General features: G+C 40.6%; 2 protein-coding genes across 2 annotated transcripts; one reads left to right on the forward strand and one right to left on the reverse strand.

Moving 5' to 3' along the window:
- Positions 1 to 3,515: 3,515 nt before the first annotated feature.
- CSUI_001436 (ubiquitin carboxyl-terminal) lies at positions 3,516 to 16,786 on the reverse strand. Its single transcript, XM_068061642.1, has 12 exons — positions 15,572 to 16,786; positions 14,476 to 14,612; positions 12,982 to 13,134; positions 12,041 to 12,202; positions 11,287 to 11,404; positions 10,516 to 10,636; positions 9,506 to 9,575; positions 8,399 to 8,446; positions 6,910 to 7,063; positions 5,774 to 5,889; positions 4,870 to 4,942; positions 3,516 to 4,135 (listed from the first exon to the last, which is right to left on the reverse strand). Exons 1-12 carry the CDS (start codon positions 15,978 to 15,980, stop codon positions 3,804 to 3,806), a joined length of 1,893 nt encoding a protein of 630 aa, XP_067926382.1. The 5' UTR covers positions 15,981 to 16,786; the 3' UTR covers positions 3,516 to 3,803.
- Positions 16,787 to 18,481: 1,695 nt separating this feature from the next.
- CSUI_001437 (dead deah box helicase domain-containing protein) lies at positions 18,482 to 21,841 on the forward strand (the record flags this gene model as incomplete). Its single annotated transcript, XM_068061643.1, has 1 exon — positions 18,482 to 21,841. A coding segment is annotated over exon 1 (1,956 nt), but the record flags the coding sequence as incomplete, so codon positions are not given.
- Between the last annotated feature and the right edge of the window lie 377 nt (positions 21,842 to 22,218).

The raw sequence follows: 22,218 nt of genomic DNA on the forward strand, positions 1-22,218 counted from the left end.
GATAAAGAGAGAGATAAAAAGATAGATAGACATGTGGATATATACGAGTAGATAGCTTCTCGTTCTTGTCCTGTGAATGGATTTGCGGTCCGCCTCCGCATGCACATCGATATGGCTAGAGTCAAGAAGATGAAAGAAGAGAGAAGGAACGAGAAACCTTCTCTTTCACTGAAATAGAGCAGAAGAATGGAAAGAAACATAAGAGCAAAAGGAGATAGTGTGCGACATACACCTCCGAAGACATTTTAGAGGGGGGGTTGAGATAGGTAAATCTTTTTCTCTCTCTCTTTTCTTCTTTCTCTTCCCCTCCTCTCTCTCTCTCTTCTGTCGCTACTTCGCCCAAGTTAGGGGTACATGACAAGAAATGAACTAAACTCAATTCATTCATTCACCTTATACAGAAGACCTTTTATTCTCGAGGAGAAAGAAAGACAGAAAGAGAAGAAAATAAGGAAGAAGTCTCGTGCATTACGATAGGAAGCTAATAGAAGATTATCTGCCCCTGGGTAATAGAGAAAGAAGAGGAACGAGATCATAAAGGCAACTTAAGAAGGAGAAGAGACAGAACGTTTCTTGGGAAATTACCTAACCCATAGGATATATCACGAGTAAGGCTATCCTTCTAGGAATTCTACTAGCGAATCGATCAATGAAAGAATTATCGGATCTATGCTTTTGCTTTTCTTTTTCTTAAAAGTGAGCGCTCGTTGGCGTGCGTGGAGGTACATGAAGAGCAAAAAGAACTTCAAGATGAAGAAGAAAGAAGCGACTGTCATGATCTGTAGGAGCTCGGCTCCCCCGGTGTTTCTTTGCCGGAATGTGAGAGATGAAAGAGAATAGAAGAAGAGGAAAGCATGTTTGTCATGGTATTCTATGACAAGCACAGGGACATCGTCATTCAAACATTTTCATCTCTTCATGGGAGATGCAGTGTATGTACACCGGACGTGTGGTGTATGTACACCAGAGAGACGGCGCGGGGTGTATAGACACCAGACATATAGGGTGTATGTACACCTGGAAAAGACACATATCTCACACGATCTGAGATTCTCCATCTCTACATTTTCACTCTCACTCATCCTCCATGTACTTTCTGCTTCACCGCTCTTCGGCTCCTTCTTCTTTGTCAGTCTCTCTCATTCATTTCTCTTTTAGCATGCAATCGTAAAATCTGCGGGGTAGACAGGAAAGACTACAAGAGGATTTCTTGAAGAGAAGTCACCCTGGAGATTTCTCTCTCAGGCTGGTTAATGAGAAACAACAAAGAAAATGAGGGAATGTGCTTTACGAAAGAAAAAGACAGCAAAGCACAAGAGAGTTTGAAGTCGCCCACATTATACCGCGCCTGCTGACCCAAGATATGTATGTATCCATCTTTATACGAATCCTATGATTTACAGACATGTCAGCATACTCTATATGTTCGTGTATACATCCATGTATATATATATATGTCTGTAGAGATACGAAGAAATGACTTCTTCTCGAGGCTTCTTTATCTGAAACCGCTGGTGTATCACCATCTTTCTGTATGGCATGTAAATGGAGAGACAGTATATCTATCTATCTATATATATATAGATGTACTATGTATATGTATATATCTCAGTCGCGGGTCATGAGAATCGATAGATGCAGTTGTTCTCCCTTCAAATTGAATGAGAAATCACTTGTGCTTCATTTCTTCCGAAGAGACAATCACTCGGTGTACGTACACCCCACATGAATGCAACTCCTGTACATCAAACACCGACACTGTACAAGCTGTAGTCTTTGCGCTAAACTTTCGCCTACATCTCCTCACATAGATGCATGCATTTGAGATACACCTCGATGCATATATATGTGTGTGGAATTACACGATAGCAGGCGTTTTCCCTGGAGCTACCCTTGCATGTAGACACTCCAGATTAAGCCACTCCTAACCCTTGAACGCCAGATAGGAATATAATATATATATGTATATGTATATGTATAGTACATAGATAGAGAGGATATATGCTGGCTTCACGGTATGAATCCATACATATCCAGATGTATATACGTGTGTATATCTATTTAGGTTTGAGGAGTATCTGTATGCTTCAGGCGACAGCGGAAAGACTTGTCTCAGAGTTCTTTCTTAGATCGCGAGCAGGACAGAGAGAGAGAGAGGTGAAGAAGACTTGTCTGTTATCCTAGATGTCTCTGTCTCCCTGCCTGTCTCCCTGTTCGTGTCAAAGCGAAAACAAGGGCATGCGAGGAAATGTTCCTTTTTCTTTCATTTATGCACTCACTCTCTTTTTGCGCGTCAGATTTCTCTCCTGTTAAGCAAGTGATTCTCTTTTTCTCTTTCTTTCTTCTCTTTTTTGTCGTTCTTTCTCTCTCTTTTTCTCTCCGTAGCTCATCGTATACACACAAAAGCATGATGAGGCTTGGGAGTTGGAAGGTCGACAAGTCAAGGCTAATAAGGAAGGGTAAGGAAGGGCGTGGAAGGAAGGACCATCTTTAGTCTCTCTCCGCCTACTGTATCGGTCTTTGAGCTCCCTAACTGACTTCCGCCTATCGATCAATCTATCTGTTTGATACTGAAGATGAAGCAAAGGAGAATGAAAGATGAAAAGAAGGAGAGCTTTTTAATCGCATGCCTCTCTTTTAGCACCCCTTCTGTTCTTTTCCTTCATAAGCCAATTGAGAAGATCTTCACGAGACAACAAGAAATGATCTTAAAGAAATCTCGCTATCTCTAAGGAAGAAAGAAAAAGAAAGGGAAGGTCTTGTCAATCGAAAAGGGAAGAAATGTTTCTTTTCTTACTTGAAAGAACGTGCCTGAAGAAGCTAAAAGAAAGGCCCTCGTGAAGTAACTGTAAACAATTCTCCATTTGCTTCTATTCTAATCCTGTGGTGGGGATGATAAAGAATTAGAAAGCAAAACGCGGGCTACTCCGACGAATTCCTTTCTCTTCAGGTGTCTATACACCTCAGGAAAAGTGAATTCATGAAACTTGCACGCGCTTTTAAGACATTCTCACATCCTATCTCTCTAATTATCTATCTTACTCCTTATCTTCTTCTTCCTTGGACGCAGGATTTTCTTCTTCTTCTTCTTCTTGTAAGGTGATCTGTAACTAGCTACGTAACTGTCAAAAGCTTTTCGAGCTCTTTCTATCGAAGCGAAGTCATCTACCTACCTACCTAACTCTCTTTTCTTCTAATTAAGAATCTTCTTCCGTTCTTATGGATTCTTTCTCTCTTCACACTTGCTTTCTTTCTCTTCTTTAAATCGACAGATACTTCTGCTACTCTACACACAGTAGAAATCTATCAGCTCGATCTCCTTTCTTATCCTTTTCTATTCCTATCGTTGATCCCTTCTGTCCCTTGTCTTCGGAGTGTATAGACAGACGATAAACTTCTTTCCTTTCTTCTTTCTTTTTGTATTCTGGTCTGTCTGTAAGTTTGCTTGCGAGCAAGAAAGAGCGCAAGAAAGAAAAGTCGCATGTCGACTGGGGAGAAACTTCAATCCATCCTCGTCTCCAGGAAAGAAGTTTAGAAGAAGTCCAGAGAGATGAACGAAAGAAGAAAGAAAGAAATCGACAGGCATCTAAAAGAGTGAAAGAAAGAAAGAAGAACGCTTTCTTCTTCTTCTTTTCTACAAGCGACAAGAGGAGAGACACACCTACCCCCTAACTCTACAAACTAGATTCAACCCATTCTTCTTCTTCTTCTCTCCTTCTTTCTCTTCTTCTCTCCCCTTCTTCTGTTTCTTTCAAACTTCTTCCCCTCCTTCATTAATCTTCTTCTTCTTCTTCTCATCCTAATCATTTACTTTCTTCTTTTTCTTTTTCTTTTTTCGTCCATGCATCGGTTATCTTGATCTCCTTCGATGAACTTTCTCCACCTTCTCCACCTTCTTCTTCTTCTTGCTTTTCTTCTTCCTCGTTTTCTTCTTCTTCTTCATCTTCAGAGCCTAGGGCAAAGATATCTTCTTCGTCTTCCTCTTCCTCTCCCCCATGCTTCGTTTTCTTTCTCACGACGTTAAAGCCTCCTCCTTCTCTCTTTCTCAATTCTTGTCGCGCCGCTTGCACGACTTCTTCGTTTATAGAACCCTCTGGAGAGATGTCTTCTCTCTGATAGATCTGAAGATAAGATTCTAAGAAAGAAAGAAAGAAGAAAGAGAAGATCACGACAGGTGATAGAAGAAGAGATAGACTGGATCTCTGGAGTTACACTGGGGTGGGACCGTAGCTCCCTACACACACATAAAAATCTACAGCAATACAAAAGCATACATGCATGCATCTACATAAAGATATATAGATAGATAGATATATAGATATATATACTTCTGTACATACAAGTAGGTATGTATCTATATGTATGTATAGGTATGTCTGCGTAGATGGATGTGTGTAGGTATCCCAAGTGTCTCAATGCAAAGCAGGGAGAAAGTGAGGGAAGCTGCTCTACTGGCTTATGTGTAGAAGGTTTCTCTCCTTATCACTTGAACCAAAAAGACACTTTCGTGAGAGAATGAAAGAAACGAAAAAGAGAAAGTTCAGAGAGAAGATCTTCTCTCATACATAACGACTCCCCTCTCCATGGTAGGTGTATATACACTCTTGAAAGAGAGGGAGAGAGAAGAGATAAGAAGTCGACAAGAAGAGAGAGAATGCGCGAGACTTCTCTTTCAAAGTTGAAGAAAGAAAGAAAGAAAGGCGAGAGAACGAAGATTTGGAGAAGAGCAAGTGAAGTGAAACAACTACCAAGAAAGAAAGAAATCTATCGAGTCTTTCAGATCAGAAAAGAGAGACCAGAGCAGAAAGAAGAAAGACATAAGAAAAAGAGAACTTCTTTTGTCTTTATTTCTCTAAAAGAAAGATTTACCTGATAGAGCAACAAATTGAGGTAGAACTTGCGTCACGCGTAAATCTTCCATTTCGAACCATTCATTCGTTGGCTGGTGTACATACACCCCAACACACATCCACACACAGCCATACAGATACACATGAAAACACACGAAACTTCTCTCATTCTCTTTTGTTCATTGCTTTTTCTCCTTTATCCAAGAATCCATCTCTCTCTCTCCCTCTCTGAAGGTAGTCTATTGAGAAGCTCTTATCTCTTTCTGTCTTTCCTTCTCGGCAATTCTTTCTTCTTCGTATCGCTCTTAACAAGATCTCCTCACACAGTTATATCTTATCGATCTTGCCCTAGAGATAGATAGATAGATTAAAGATAGATAGATTAAAGATAGATAGATAGATGGAGAGAAAGCGATATGAATATGTATGCGGAGTGTGTTGAAGAATTCGCTTGAGGGGTGCAGGGCAGGCCTCGAGGAGGAAGATCGAAAGCACAGTCTCTAGTAAAACAAGTCACTGTCTCCATACCTACCTATACATACATCTCCATACATATACATAGAGAATGTATATATATATATATAGATATATATGCATGTAGATGTGTGTGTATAAGATAGATAAGTCTGTAGAAGTGCTTGTTGAAGAAGTTCATATTATAGACGTCGGGAAATCTCGAGAGAGAAAGAAATGTTGTTCCATCTCTCTTCTCCTATTTCCACAATAAGAAGAAGAAGCACCAGCCAACTCCTACGACTGGAGACCCTTCTACTCCTTTCTTTCCCTTCATCTCCCGTCGGGTGTATGTACAGCAGCACCTCCTCCTTCTCAGTATAGAAAACATACACACTGACTCCGTGAAGAGAGAAGGTTCTTTAGAGATCGGAGAAAGGGAAGAGAAGAAAGGGAAGAGAGAAACTTACAGCATAGAAGATATGAGCTTTGTATTGGCCTTCATGGGGCTTGCCTTGATGGCAGATATTCGCCACGAGGTTATACTTTGTCACAGGATTCTCCTCGAGAAATTCTTCATCCACACCTGCAGAAAGAAAAAGAGAAAGAAAACACGACCTCTCAGCAGGTGCGCATACACACGACACCTCTCTTCTCTACGTCAATACACTCCAGGATGAAGAAGAAGAAATTCTACTTCCTTTTCTTTTCTCTGTCTTTTCATGATACACACACATCTCTCTAGACATATGTGGATTTCTATTCTCTACCATCTAGAGAGAGAAAGACAGAAAGAAAAGAAATAAAAGAAACTCTCCCGAAACAAACTACACATCCACGCCTATGCCCACACACTCCTATACATACCATGCATATACATGCATATATACATATACATATATGTATATATGCCATATAGAGATATGGTATAGATATATCTATACCATACCTGAGAGAGTGTGTGTATGGGGTGCACTGTCTATCCACAGTTCTACTGCAGGAGCGTAGTAGTAGTGCATCTCTAGCAATATGTATGTGTTTCTCCATAGATGAGTGAATATCTATCTGTCTCTCTCTCTCCACATGCAGACATTCTATCCATGTGAAGTCTCGCCATCTTCTTCTTCTTCATTCTTCTGTCTATTTAAGAAGCAAAAGAAGCAAATTAAACACCCCGATCTTTTCGCGAAGAGACAACGAAGACAGGAGAGGTGAGCTAAGGAAGATGTCTGGGGAGAGCTTTTCATAGATCTTTTGAAGAAGAAAGAAGAGAGAGAGAGAAAGAAGATCCAAAGTGAAAGAAAAAGAAGAAAAGAACACCTAAACAGCTTTATAGACACGACGTATGTGTACATGAAGATGCCTGTCTATCTATCTACACGTAGGAGTAGTAGAATATACACCGACAAAAGGAATAGAGAGATAAATACCCTACACACCCAGGCTGACCTTCCTGATCTTTTTCCATCCATCGACAAGACAGAGAAGAGAAGAGAAGAAGAAGAGAAGAAAAGAAGAAGAGAAGAAAAGAAGAAGAAGAAGAAAAGAAGAGAAGAAGAAGAAAAGAAGAAGAAGAAGGAGAGAGACAGTTGGGGAGGTTCCTTACAATCTCGTAGGTCGAGGTGTTTAACAGGAAAAGTGACGATGGTTGGATTCTTTTCGATATAGAAATTATTCTTCGAGAAACGCTTTATATGCAGCACCAAATACCGAGGCAATCGACATAAAGTATACCGCTTAAATACACCTGCAGATGTCTCCTAGACGCAAGAAAGAGAAGAAGAAAGAGGGAAAGGGAGATAGGAAAAAAGAGAAAAGAAGAAGCAAAGAGGAAAGAAGACCTCCTGCCTAGAAATGGATCAAGAAAACGTTTACATCGTTACATGAAAGACATATTGTGCTGCATACACATACATATATAGAGATACATATAGACATATGTATGGATAGATAGATAGACAATCTATCAATCTCTCTCTATGTCTATGCGTACATACACCCCCCCATCCTTCTTTGTCCCCTATTTCCTCTTATATGACAGATATGACATATATATATATATATATTATATATATATATGTAGATATTTACCATGGGGAGACGAGATGTGTAGAAGAGATTTGTGATGTATGTGTGCCGTGCGATGGAGACCAAGAGATAGAGAGAGTGAGGGTTCGAATCCTAAGAAAGGCAGTCAACCTACGACACCCCTCTAATAGGAGTAGCAATGCTTTATAGCAGTAGTAGTAGTAGGAAGGAGTAGTAGGTGGGGGATGTAGGATTACGATAGAACTATTCTTCGTAGGATGACTAATCTTTTTGTGAAAAGAATGAGAAGCCACGACTAAAAGGAGAAAGACGAGGAGAAGGAAAAGTCACCCTACCCCTCTCATAGCAAGAAGAAGAAGAAGAAAAAGAAGGGTGCGCGACGATACCCCTAAAGGTGATAATGAGGAGGATTGTCGTAAGAAGGGTCGTGAGAAGACGAAGACGAAGAAGAGAGAGTGTGTATTCTATCATAAGAAGAATAGGAAGAAAGAATTCCATGATAGGCATAGTAGCAGTAGAAGTAGGCATAGTCATAGGAATAGGAATAGTAGTGGCAAGGATGGTAATAGGAATGCAAGTGTAAGTGTGTAGAGGTATCGTAGTGAATGAGAAGGAAAGCCAAAGGTAAAGCTACAGGCCTAACGACGACTCCTACTACTACTCACACTACTAAAGAAGAAGAAGATGTAGTAGTAGTAAGAATAGAGAAAAAGACAGATAGAGAGGTAGAGAGATAAATAGATAGATAGATTGATAGAAACGAAGCAGTAGGCGTTTTCATACTGATAGACGAAGAAGAAGAAGAGAAAGGAGATTTCTGACGGGGGAGAGAAGACCACCGATAAGGCAAACAGAAGAAAATCCGAAGAGAAGAAAAGGAATGGAACATAAATGACAAAGGAAAGAAAAGGATCAGAAAAGATAAGAAAGAAAGAAAGAAGGGCAAGGCCACAGTGGCAAAATAGAGTGAAAGATGAAAAAGAGAAAAAGAAGAAGGAGAAGAAAAGACTTTCTTCTTTCTTGTCTCTTTCTTGTCTCTTTCTTACATGAGCCTGTTGCCCGTTGAATTTTTGCAGAAGATCGAAAATGGGGATCTACGACCAAAGATTAACGCATGCAAAAAGAAGAAGAAAAAGAAGAATAAGGGAATGAACAAGATGAGAGAGACAAAGCAGAAGAAGAAATAGATAGATAGATAGATAGATAGAGGAGGAAGAGAGAAAAAGAGAAGAAGAAAAGAAGGGAAGGGCACTCTAACCACGAAGGATAAGAAATGCAGAAGAACGAGAAGAAGCGACTTCTGCATTCTTTTCTCTCTCTTTCTCTTCTTTCTGTCTACTAAAGAAAACACTCTTTTCTTCTTTCTTTCATTCTCTACACAAGAGGGGAAAGAGAAGTTGAGCAGAGAATGAAGAGAGAAAGAAAGACAACTAGAGAAGAAAGAATGAAGGACTAAGAAGAAGATTAACAATGAAAACGGTGGGACGAGGAAGCATCGGGATGAGGCAACAAGAAAATAAGATTAAGAATAAGAAGGAGGACCAATATGAAGAAGAGAAAGAAGAAGAAGAAGATAGGCATGGGACAAAGAGAGAGCAACAACAAGCGAAAGAAAGAAAAGAAAGAAAGAGACCGAGACTGAAGAGAGGTCAAGGAAGACTGAAAAGATAGAGAAAGAGATACTACCTAAAGAGCTTGCTTAGCCAGACAGATAAGAAGATATACATATATATATATATCTACATACATGTGCTATTTATTGAAGATCTACATGAAGGATATCCATCGTTGCACCTGGATATACAGACACACACATATGGAGAGAAGTAGAAGAATGATCTCTCTCTCTAAATCTCTTGATAAGAAAGAAGAAAAAGAAGCGATCTATCCCTTTCTTTCTGCCTCTTGCCGAGTCTTTCGATATAGGCATAGAGAAAGAAGGACAAAGATGAAGAGAGAGAAATAAGCTGAAGATAGAGAGGGAGAAAGAAAGAGATGAAAGATAAAGGGGTAGATGCATAATAGGTAGACTCAAGAAGAGAGGGAGATTAAAGACCGATTGATCATAGATAGATTAAAGATAGATAGATTAAAGATAGATAGATAGATTAAAGATAGATTAAAGATAGATAGATAGATTAAAGATAGATTACATGAGGAATCATATTTCGATCAAGAGAGTCTTTGAAGATAGGAGCCTGAGGAAGATCAAGAGTCAAATACCTAGGACAAGAGCCACACAAGAAAAAAGAAAGACAGAGGGAGAGAGACACACAGAAAGAAAGAAGAAAAGAAAGAAAGAGAAGTGATACAGACCTTTGGTAAATAGGAGAAGCACGTCTTTTACTTACACACACAGATCGCCCTATAGGATCCAACACATACAGACGCAAAGAGATCTAGCTATCTAGCTAGAGCTCATGGGATGCACGGGGCATGCAGATCATCGCCAGTTCGACAGGCATATACGTATACAGAGACATACACATAGACATACATACACATATATATATATGTGTATGAGAGAATTGTGTGAAGAGTCAAGCGTTTTGAGAGGACTAGTTCTCCTACAGCCCGTCAGTCACTCCCCTCCCTCTTGCTATCTCATACGATGTATAGACACATGAGGAAAACTAGCCTATACATAGATGTAGACATACATCTATACATACACTTCAGATACACATACTCCACATATCTATATAGATAGATAGATAGTCGAAGATCTTCTCTTTTTTCTTCTTCATTTGGATATGGAGAGAAAGAGTGAGGGGTGCGTTTCTTAACTTAGAAAGGAGAGAATAAGAAGGCAGAGATTCTCCACTTATGAGAAACGACAGGATCAGAGGACAGATTCACGAGACACAGATTTTTCCAAAGGCAGATCAAAGATAGATGAAGAGATATACAGGAGAAGAGGATAGCTAGATGAGTGACAGCTAGAGAGCTAGCTAGCCAGAGAGATAGATAGATAGACAGCTGTGTGTGTGTGTGTGTCTAGCTCGGGAGCTAGCAACTGAGAAGAGTTGCGATAGATTTATGTAGATCAAAGTCTATACACAACACCGAGGAAGCACGACAAAAGGAAAGAGAAGAAAGAAAGAGAAAGAAAAGAAAGGAAGAAGAAGAAGAGAAGAATTTTTCTCCTTCTGTTTCTTCTTACAAGAATGGCGTGCGTGTGACATTTTCTGCGCGTGCTGCTGAAGTAGTGAGAGTTGAGGCGTATGACGTGTTTGACGTGCGAATTAATACCTCCCCTTCAAAGCATTCATCCACCACATTCGCTAAAAGAATCAAAAAAAGAAAGAGAAAGAAGAAAAAAGCAGACCTCCATGAAGATAGATACATGAGAGTTAGATAGATACATACATCCAAGATAAGTAGATTGCAGGTCGAGTGAAGAGAGATAGACAGAATCTATATAGAGAGGTGGTAGATACATTAGAGATCGATTAAAGATAGATAGATAGATATATAGATAGAATATAGAGAGATTAAAGATAGACAGAAGATAGACAGATGAAGAGATGGACATGTAAAGAATGGAGGATCGATACTAGCTGCAGTTTTGAATGGAGAGTGCCTGCCTATACGCCTGGCAAGAAAAGAGATATAGAGGACGAATTGATGGGCCCTTAAAGGAGAGAAGAAAGAAAGAAAAACGAACGATCTCGAGAAGAAAGATCTCTAGATCCGATCATAGCCTCTCCATGGAGGTGTATATACACTCGGCGAGGCTGATTAGGACACATAGACCCTCATGCAATGTAATCGACCAAAAGATACAAATAATACCACACCTACTACTATCCCTTCCCAAGCAACACCTACTACTTTCTTCCTTCTTTCTACTGTCTCCTGTCTTCTCTTTCTTTCTCACTCTTTCTTTCTTTCTTTCTTTCTCACTCTTTCACTCATTCATTCGGATTCTTACAGTTAAGTTTCTTATGCTTTGCAGACTGTCGAATTCTCATGAGGAGCCAACGAAGAAATTGAAGAGGATCTGCTTGCGACCCAATCTTAAACTCCTTCTTACTTGCCACACCCACAGCCTAAAAAGGAAAAAGAAAAAGAAGAAATTCCCGTCAAAGAGAGGCCTCTCGGGAGCATTGGAACAGGAGCAAATGGGAAGAAGAAGAAGTGACGAAAAAAGAAAGAAAGAAAGAGACTTCTTGAGAAGAGATGCAACGGTTTATGCGACCTCTGTAAAGAGCGAGAGAGAGAAAGGTCGCACTAGGATTTGATAGACAGGGAGAGATGAGGCGTATGTACAGGAGTGAAGTGCCCTTTTCTTCCTGAATACAATGGAGAAAAAAGGAAAGAAAAGGCGGAAAGACAAGAGAGAGATCAGATATCTATACATATACTTTACCTACCAAGGAGACAGATGGGACACGCCTATTCTCCTTCCCCAGCTGAAAGAACATCTTGTCGCACATCTATATGTAGATCTCTAAGAAAAAGAAGAAGAGATGAAATGTGTGCATGCACAGCCATGTGTAGAGAAATCCGTTGACCTCGAGTCGCACCTCCAGGAAAAAGAACTGCAAATGCGAATCAGAAGCCACACATAACGACGAGGTCTATCTTTCATCTATCTTTGATCTATCTATCTTTACGCTATCTGTCCTTATCCTTTGTATATGCCTTTAGCCTATTTCCCATGTCTATGTAGGTGAGGGGTTGACCTGTAGGAACTCGTGGGGGGATACAATTCCCTTGAAATTCCTCGCGTTGAAGATTTTCCTCATGAGCTCTCCTAACGTCTCGAGAATGCGATCGGCATTTTGGATATGAGACAAATCCAAAAGTAGCAGCCAATTTCTCAAAGGAATCACCACACATAGCGCCTAAAAGAAAGAAAGAAAAGGACAGGCGGCTAGAGGGGGATCTTCTCCATGCATGCAGAGGGGGTGTATGTACACTGGAGATCAGTAGGGCCCAGAAGCACATATGTAGAGACAGACAGCCGTATATACAAATGTCCAGAGATAGAGACACATGCGAGGACGAAGGGATAGACTACATGCAAGAAGATACGAAGAAAAGATCTATGAATAAAGACAGAGAAATACAGATCAACTTATCCACGGAGAGAAGGAAGTAGAGAGGAGTCTATCAAAACGAAAAAGAAAAAACAAAATGAAGAAAGAAGAGAAAAGAGGAGAAAAGACAGAATGAGCAAGGGGCGAGAAAACCCCTACTCCTCTTACTCATAGAGACGAGAGATACACACAGAGCCACATACAAGCGAATGTCTTTCTTACATAAGACAAACCGATCAATGCCTATACATAAATCTTCAACTTATTCACCTTCCATCTATCTACCTATCTTTATCTATCTATCTATCTTTAGTCTATCTATCTTTAATCTATCTTCCTTAGTCTATCTATCTATCTTTGATCTATGTATGTTTATGTAGGTATCTATGTATATGATTGCGAATGAGATATACATGCGTTCGAGGAGTATAAAATACATACGCGTTTTCTTTCTCTCCATCTTCTTCTTCTTCGTAGAGAATAAAGACCCGCGCATACTTCAAACCTTGAAAGAGTTCTTCTCCGTTCACTCTTTCTTTCTTTCTTGCTTTCTCCAACTTTCTTTTTGATTCGGTTTGGCTTACTTGTAGAATGACGTTACAGAAATCCGTTTTCTTTAGGTTATTTAGGCCCACGCATCCAGGGATGAAGTCTGCGCCATCTAACGCCTTTCCGTATATAACGCGAGTCGATAGCTTATTTACGTCTTCTTGTGTATACGAGGGATGTAAATTATACTACACAAGCCAAAGAAAGAAAGAGAAAGAAAGACAGGAAAGAGAGATACGATGGTCGTAGGAAGAAAAAGAAGAAAGAGAAAGCTGATGGAGAGAAGGGACAGAAAGATCTCTTTGTGGTCGCTCTCTTCTTCTTTTCAATGAAAGTAAAAAAGGAAGAAGAAAGAAAGAATGAAAGAAAGAAAGAAAGAAAGACCTGTCTCACCAGGTAAGGAGATAGATTTGTGAGGTGTACATACACCCCCAGTTGAAACGATTTGTGGAAAAAAGAAGTCCGAATGAGAAAGCAGACAAGAAGATGTTCTTCTCCGATCTTCTTTCATTATCTCTCTTTGCTCCTCTCTGCCTCTCTCACTTATCATCTTTCTGGGAGAAGAGATGAATGTATATCTATCTATATATCTTTGTAGAAAAGAAAGATAAACACTGAGAGAAAACTATAGCCCTACGTATTGCTGCATGCAATGTGCCTGCTGTACATACACCACTCAAACGATAGATATGTCCTGTATCTCCTTCCTACGTAAATATCTATGAAGATTCATGTGTACGTAGGTATCAACCTGGAAGTGTGTATATCTACTCTCTTTCATTCTATCTCCCTTCACGGACATCCATCTATCTATCTATAGAGTCTAGGATAGACATAATTATAGATATAGATGAATCTATATATATGTATGTATATTTATATAGATATATATCTATATATATCCACATATATAGCTATACATAGATATACTCAGGTGTCACTATGGCCCTTTGTCTCTTCTTTTGTCTTCTTCTCTTGATATGAAAGAGAAGCAAGACAGAGAGAGAAAGAGAAAGAGAAGAAGGAATAAAACTCTATCGGCCCGACAGTCGTAGGGGATACACTCTCTCACCTCCTCATAGCACGTCTTCTCTTCTAGACCATACACAGAAAGACAAGCCTCTGTAGACCTATCAACATAAGCATCCATATACATACTTCTCAAAGACTTTCTCTCTATATGCATATATCTTTCTATAGGCGTTCTTTCTCTTTACATATATGTCTACATGTAGCTGTGTACAAGAGCGCATGTAGACAGTATGCAGGGAAGCTGTGCATGTATGGACAAGAGCCCTCCTGCTCCCCTTAAAGGAGGAGGAAGAAGAAGAAGTTGAAGTCAAGAAAAGAAAGATCGTGTCTACAGACAGATCTCTCTCTCTTTCTTTCTTCTGTTGCTCTGATCTACCTCGACGTCCCTCTGTCTCCCCCTATCTCTACATGCGAAGAAGAGGAAAAGAGATAAGAAAGAAAGAAAGAAAGAAGAAAAGAGAAGAGAAAAGGTTTGCGAGAGGGAGAGAGAGACTTACGACAATATCCTGTAGAGAGGCGTCTTGTATTTCATAATTATCTGGTAGGCAATAGATTCGGCAATCCTTAAGGTTTATATACACGTAGTGACGCTCCTGTAATGCATGCATATACGCATACGTATTCTTTCCTCGGCCTACAGAAAGAAAGAAAGAAGAAAGAGTGAGATATGAAGATGATAGATAGAGAGATAGATAGATTGAAGATAGACAAGGAGAGAGAGAAAGAAGGAGAGAAGGAGATAAAGAAAGAAAGAAACAGACTCAGACTGGAAAGAGATGAAGAAGAGAAGAGAGAGAGAAAGAAAGAAATTTGTCAAGGAAGTTCCGTCCTTTCTGGAAGAAGAAGAAGTGATAGATCAAGAAAGAGAGAGAGAGAACAGACAAGATGAGAGAGAGAAGAGAAAGAGAAAAAGAAGTGAAGAAGAATGAAAAGAAAGAAAGAGAAAAAGATAAAGAACAACAAGAAAGAAAGAAAGAGACTTGTCTATATAGAGGTGTACATACAGCAGCGTAGACTGAAGATGAATCATGGTCTCGGCGAAAGAGAAGAGAAGAAATGAAGAAGAAAAAAGAAAAGAAGAAGATGGAAGGAGGGAAGAAAGAAAGTCCAATGAAGACAGAAAGAAAGAAAAGAGACAGATAAAGAGATAGAGACCGAGACAGATAGATAAAGACGTTGGTAGACAAAGATATAAATGAAGACCTAGAAAGATAGATACATAGATAGCTAGGTGAAGACAAATAAATCCATTCACAGAGAGAGCGCGAAAGAGACAGAGAGAGAGGTGTATAGACAAAAGGTAGAGGAGCGAAAAAGGAGAGAGCAGAAGACGAAATTTGACGTACATACATACATAGACTGAGAAAGGAGAGAAATCGACAAGAAATAGATAGACCTAGAGAGATATAAACTGATAGATAGGAGGAAGATACATTAAGCAAAGATTCAACAAGATACATACATATATATAGATAGAAAGATAGATAAGAAGAAGAAGAAGAGAGTCATTCAGTCCTTCTTAGTGGGATTTGTCCCTTCTGTATCCTTGATGAATATCTCGAACTTTTTCTTCCTTTCTTAGCCCCATCTTACCTTGGAAGTACCTTGCGCATACAAGACAGGCATAGACATGCTGATTTGATAGGCAAATACAACACACTTTCTCAAAGTCGAAGTCTAGGAGATGTCTCTTTATTGTCCCTAAATAGGGGCATGCTCTTCTTCTCTGCTTTGCAAAAAGTAACGAAGACGAAGAAGAAGAAGAAGATGAAGAAGAGGAAGAGGAGGAGTGAAGTGAGCTGTGCGATCTCTTCTGTGTGTTGGGTGAGAGAGAAGAAGAAGAAGAAGAAGAGAGAGAAGAAGAAGTAGAAGGTTGTCGTTGTTCTTCTTCTTTTTCTTCTTGAGAGGTAGAATGAGAATCGCGTGCAGCTTTAGAGTGACTGGAGTTCTCCTCCCCGCCATTGGCATGCGAGGAAGATGACGAAGAAGAATGAGGTATCATGATTAGAAAGATAAGAAAAAGAAGAAGAGAAGAAAGAAAAGAAGAGAGACTTCTACCAGACTGAAACTGAGGAAAGAGAGAAAGAAGAGATTCTATAGCATGAAAGAAGCAAAACAGAAATGGTCTCCTCTTCTTCTTATCTCTCTTTCTTTCTTTCTTTCTATCTATCTTGTCTTCTCTCCTAATCTGACGTACGTTTCCGAGATGTGAAAGACCTGATCAAAATGAAGAAAAGACACACGCTGCTGTATGTATGCTCTTGTGAAGAAAGAAAGAAAAGACGGAGAGAAGAAAGATGCAAGACGAAATTGTGAATGGGAGAGTTGAAGGCTGAAGGGAGGAATGAGAGAAAAGGAGAAGCCCGCTTTCTACCGATTCTTCGCATGAGAAGCAAATACGTGACAGGTCCCAAACTGAAAGACAACATGAAAAGAAGAGACTAGAAGAAGAAAAAGAGGAAGAGGCAAAGTAGCAGAAACAAGGAAAGAAAAGACGAGATGCGGAGAGCGGATGAAGGAAAGAAGAAATTGGACTAAAAGGTAAAGAAAGAAAAGAAGAGAAACAGTCCAAGAAAGGGAAGTTTGTGTAGCTATTGATCGAGATAAGAAGAAAGGAGAAGGAAAGAAAGAGAGAAAAGTCGATAGCAAGATATCTTACAGAAGGAACTGGGCTACCTGTCGAGTCAAAAGAAATGAGGTGAGAGAAGCAAAGAAAGAGAAACTTTCCTTTCGGTGTTCGTGTCCCTTCTCTTGTTTAGGAAGCAAGAGAAGTTGTCTCTTGAGAAAGTCTATTAACTTTCTTTTCTTTGCATGCATGCGCCATCTTAAAGAAAAGAAGAAATGAGAAGCCAAAGAAAGAGAGGAGTCAGAGACACGACGAGAAATCTTCCCCTTCTATCCTTGCTTGTGTTCTCTGGTGTACGTACACCTCAAGAAGTCCCTTCGTTGCAGATGGACAACGAGCTCTGGCTCTTGTTCTCCTCTTTCTCTCATGAAACTCTCGCCTTTCTTGAGTTTTCTTCTCCCGCTTGCATCTACGCGACCACATACTTACCTTCTCTTCTGGACCTATCTAGCTTTATGTAAGAATGAGTCTCTCCTCTACTTTCTTCTGGCTTTGGCCCTCTCGTATAGGTTCCTATCGAGGCAGCATGCATGCGGCAAGAAAGAGAAGATCAACATAGTAGTCGATCCAAGCATATGAGTGAGAGACTGCCGATACATAAAGGCCGCACCTACACAGAAAGAAAGAGTCACCTCGTTCTTTACTATATACAATATTCTATCCCAACATGTACAGAGCAAAGATTAAGATATATGAACAGGTCTTGTCTAAGAAAGCTACGGAAGACGAATTTCAATGCAGTCGGGCTAATACCTCTCAAAAGATCTTTCTCTCTCTCTCTCATTGTCTAGTTTGCAGAGATAAAAAGGGGCGAAATTCCTGGGAGGAGACCCACCTAATCAGCGAGTACGGATGGATCTCTCCTTACTTCCCTCCCCCACTTAAAATTCTCGTCAGTAGAGTCTATCTATCTATCTGTATCTATCTATCTATCTTCAATCTATCTATCTATCTATCTTTAATCTATCTATCTATCACTCCATGTAGGTAGATAGATGTCTCTGTATAGGTGTATATTCACGTGTGTATTTATAGGTATTTGGATGGAGAGAGGTTTCGTATACTGTAGGATGAAGGAGATTGACTAGTTGGGGGGCCATAGAGGCTCGAACTGACAGTGCTAACGACTTCAGCCTGTACTTCTATATATATAGAGAGTAGGAGATGTGAGTCTAGATAGATGAATAGATAGATAGATAGATATAGAGAGCTATAGAAATTTCACATATCAATAGAGAGAACCGTATAATACTTATGATAAAGGTATACATCGATGATATCCGTGTACCTCCCCCTCGCCCATCTAATCGATATAGTTGAGAAAAGATAGGAAATACATATATGAAGAGACAGATAGTTGTAGTGATGCTTCCATAGATAGCAGGAGAGAGACGAGGAGACAACGGTGTGTGTCTTGAAGTATGGAGAATCCTGTATGTATCCTTATGTATAGACGAAAAGGCAAATATGTATGTGAAAGATGAGTATAATATAGGCATGTAGGTATACATGGGTAGATAGAGAGATATGCGGAGATACATGTACCTAGAGCTAGCTGTCTAGGACGTGACCCCCCGCGATGCGAGACGTGCACTAAGAGATGATCGGTATAGTTGTCTCTCACCTCTCTCTCTATCTCTCTGTCTCTCTTCTTGCTTCCTGAACGAGAAGAAGGTGGAAGCAAGAAACGAAAAGAAATGCCAAGGGGGAGAAAGAGAGAGAAGGTCTGTATGTGCGTGTATATGTATAGCTGGCTGGTAGCATATAGAGGTTTGCATGCAACGAACACTTTTGAAAGACCTCTAAGGAGCTTCACCTCTCTCTCCCTCTCTTTCTCATCTTGCTAGATCCAACCTTCGCGTCTCTCCCCCCCCATCTTTCCTTCTCCTCAACCCTTCCTCCCTCTTCTTCCTCTTCTATCCCTTCTTTTCGCCTCCTCCCGTCTCAACACGTCATCCATCCATCTCTTCTTCTCCTTCTTTTTCTTCTCATCTCAACAAGTGAATGTTAATCGATCCATCAATCCATCAATCGTTCATCTAGGGAGAGGCGGCGGCAACGACGGCGGCGCTTGGAGGTTTGACGCGGACAGCGAGCGACCCGAGCGCGACAAGCAGCAGACAAGCATTCCCACAGCGCGAACCTTTTCATCTTCTTTCTCTATCGATATCTTGCTTCTTTTTCTTCTTCTTTTTCTTTCTTTTCTTCTTTCCTTCATCTTTTCTTACCTTTCTTTGTTCTCTGTTGTGGTCTCTCTTCTTTTGTTTCTCTTCTTTGTTTCCAAGAGGGAAAAGCAGCTTGTGAATTTTCTCTTCGTTCTTCTTTCTTTGAAGGAACGTTCTTCTTGTGTGCCGCTTTCTTCTTGCTTCTTCTTCTTCTTCTCTTTCGGTGGTGCTGTGTAAAGAAGCAGGTCAAAGAAGGGAGTGGAACGAGGATAAGAAAGCGAAGAGACAGAGAGATAGATGGGTCGATGCAGGACTAGGAAGAGAGACGACTACTTCTTCTTTTCTTGACGTAGTCTCCGGAGAGATGGCGTTAATGAGTTTAGAGGAGAGGAAAGCAAGAAGAAAAATGAGATAGGAGGTGAACAAATGAATGAGACAGAGAAAGAAAGAAAGAAAAGGAGAGAGAATGAGGAAGCAAGAAAGGAAGGATGATCGATCGAGTGCCATGGTAGCAAAGAGGAAAGGTCGATTCTGACAGGTGAGAAAGAAAAGTCTAGAAAGAAACGTCGGGTGTTTAAAACAAGCTTTCATCGTTAATTAAGAAGAAAAGGGGGAACGAGAGAGAGAGAAGTTCTTTCGTTCTTTCTTTTCCTCTTTCCGGTTTACTATTCTTTACTTGTAGATCTTTTACACTTTTCTCAATTGCTTATTTCTCTTCCCTGATTGATCGTTTCTTCCTTTTTTCTCAACTTGGGGATTTCCGCTTTCTTTTCTTTCACTTCTTCTCCTCTCTTTCTTCTTTCTTTTCTTCAAGAGAAGCTTGTCAGGTTGTCTCCTTCTTTTCTCTGGGAGTCGCTCTTATCTATTATCCTATTGCTTCCCTCCTTTTCTTACTCATCTCCCCCCCCTGCCCCTGCGTCTTTTCTTTCCCTTCTTTTCTTTTTTCCTTTCTTGAAATAAAAGAAGACTCGACGCTTCTTCCTTATCCTCGACTCTTTCACTCTTGTTCACGTCTTTCATCTTCTCTTTCCTTACCCTAGCCTCCTCTTGTTGGCAGGTGACTCCGCCTCATTCTTCTTCTCTTCATCTCTCTTTTTCTTTTCTTATCTCGAGAAGATGAGAGGATCAGGCGGTGGAGGCATCTCTTCTTCTTCTCGCCGAGCTGCAGCGGGCGAGAGTTATTCTCGGTACTCTCGAGATTCTCATTATAGAAGAGAGGCCGACGAAGATAAATACACCTCCCCCTCTTCTTCTTCTTCTTCAACTTCTGCAGATCCCTTAGATAAGAAGTTTCTGAAGCCAACTAAAGAACAGTTACTTGCTGAAGAGCATGAAAAGCGTTCGTCCTCTTCATCTTCTTCATCCGCATCCAGCGGCGGCATCGATCCATCTCTAAAGAAAGATGTAGATCGCCTGGAGAGAGACGATTCGACCTCTTCTTCGTCAGGAACGGGAGGTGCAGGGGGGGGTGGGGAAGGAGGTCTCCTTGACGATGATTTATTTAGCGGAGATGTCAAAGCGGTCTCGATGATTGAAAAAGACGAGCTCGAGGTGCCTTTACGAAAGTTGAACTGGTTTGCGGCTCTTCTACCGCAGACAAGAGGTGAGCTTTTAACGGAGTTAGGAGGGAGCTACTTGTTTCTTCTCCACGGAGATTCCTTAATTCTTCATCTCTTAAGAAAGACCAAGTATGTCGATTTCGCCGTAGAACAAGGTCTTCAACCTCTGGTGTATGTACACCTCATCGAACGACAACTAAGTGCTCTCCAGTCCGCTGGAGCGCACTTTCATCTCGTTTTCTTCAATCTCTTTCAGTATGTACAGACTTCAGGAACTCTTGAAGCCTCCAGTGACTCTATTCCCCTTGCTTATTCTCTCATAAGAGAACAACTTCTTCTTCATCTGGCGGCTTCCACGAGCTCTTCTTCGAAAGAAGGAAACGCCATGCGATCGGATGAGAAGGAAGAAAAGAAGAAGGATGGTGAAGATCTTAGGAGTTCTCCTCATGATGAGGATAGCGGGAAGAAGAAGGTGAGGACCAGCTCCGTCACTTACACGATTTTAGATGACTGGTTTGCGGATGACTGGACAAATTTGATCAAATGCATGCACCCGACCTTTCTCCTTATTGACGATATTCACTTCGATAGAAAAGAAGAAGAAGAGGAAGAATATCTACACTCCATTAACGATGAAGAAGATGAAGAGGAAGAAGAGGAAGAAGAAGAAGAGAGCCAATTCGATCAGATATGGAGAGACTCCCTCAATGTTACTCAGACGGGGTCTTTGCCGAGAGAAGTGGAGCTTTTACATGAAGAGGCAAAGAAGAAGATGAAGAAGAGAGGAAGGGCGTGGGTATCCTCTCTATTACAGTCTCTTATTCTTTCTTCTTGTTCTCTCAATCTCCATGTGGCTCTTATGCAAGGTGCGATGTATAAGAAGACGAAAGTCTTCTGTCTGGCGATTTCCCCTACTTCCGGTGTGGCTCTGTGGAACCAATTAGAGAAGAAACGCCTCGATGAAGAGGAAGAAAGAAAAAGAAAGAATATCCAAGACAGAAAGGATGATGGAGAAGGGGAGAGTGTCAGGAAAGATGAACGTTCAGATGATAAGGAAGAAAGAAAACAAAACGAAGAGAAAGACAAAGAGAAAGAAGAAACCCCAAGACAGATGATACGTCGATCTCTTCATCTCTATGAACAGCTTCTCCTTCCTCTTGAGGTGCTGAAGAAGAAGAAGAAGGACGGAGAAGAAAAGGAAGAAAAGGAGGCGGAGGAGGAGGAGGAGGAAGAAGAAGAAAAGAAAGATCGAGAGAACCTGGTTCAACTGATGAGAAATCTATCTGCCGCAGTTGGAGGGGGAAAGAACGCTTCGTCTTCTTCTCCGGCTCTTCTTCGATATCTTCTCGCTCATCGATTCTGCTACTTCTTGAAGACTGTCGCAGAGGAAGAAGAAGGAGAGGAGGAGGAAGAAGAAGAAAGTGAAGGGAGACAGCAGTTGAATCAGTTCATAGCCATAGGCAAGATGCTTATCATGGCGGCTATGTGTATGGAAGAATTATCTCTACAAGAAAGGTATGAAAAGTGACAGTTCGCACCCGTGGTCTGGTGTATGTACACCTCATGGCTATCCTGTGACTTCGCTTGCTTCTGATATTTCTATACACTCTCACACACACTCTCTTCTCGTAGGTAGAGAGACACACATACTTATGCAGACACGTGTATTCCTGGGATTGCATGGGCCTATGTGGGTAGGTGCATTCATACATTAAGTGCCTCGATGTATAAAGATGTATGTACAATTATATATACATATATATATATATACATACATACACGAGTATGTATAAATACCTATGTATATATGTATGTGTCTATGTATGACTGGGATTGTGTACGTATGCGCGTGTAAAATACGTATGCATATATATATATATCTATATGCAT

Source organism: Cystoisospora suis (genome assembly GCF_002600585.1).
Source record: "Cystoisospora suis strain Wien I chromosome Unknown contig_562, whole genome shotgun sequence".
Lineage (NCBI taxonomy): Eukaryota > Apicomplexa > Conoidasida > Eucoccidiorida > Sarcocystidae > Cystoisospora > Cystoisospora suis.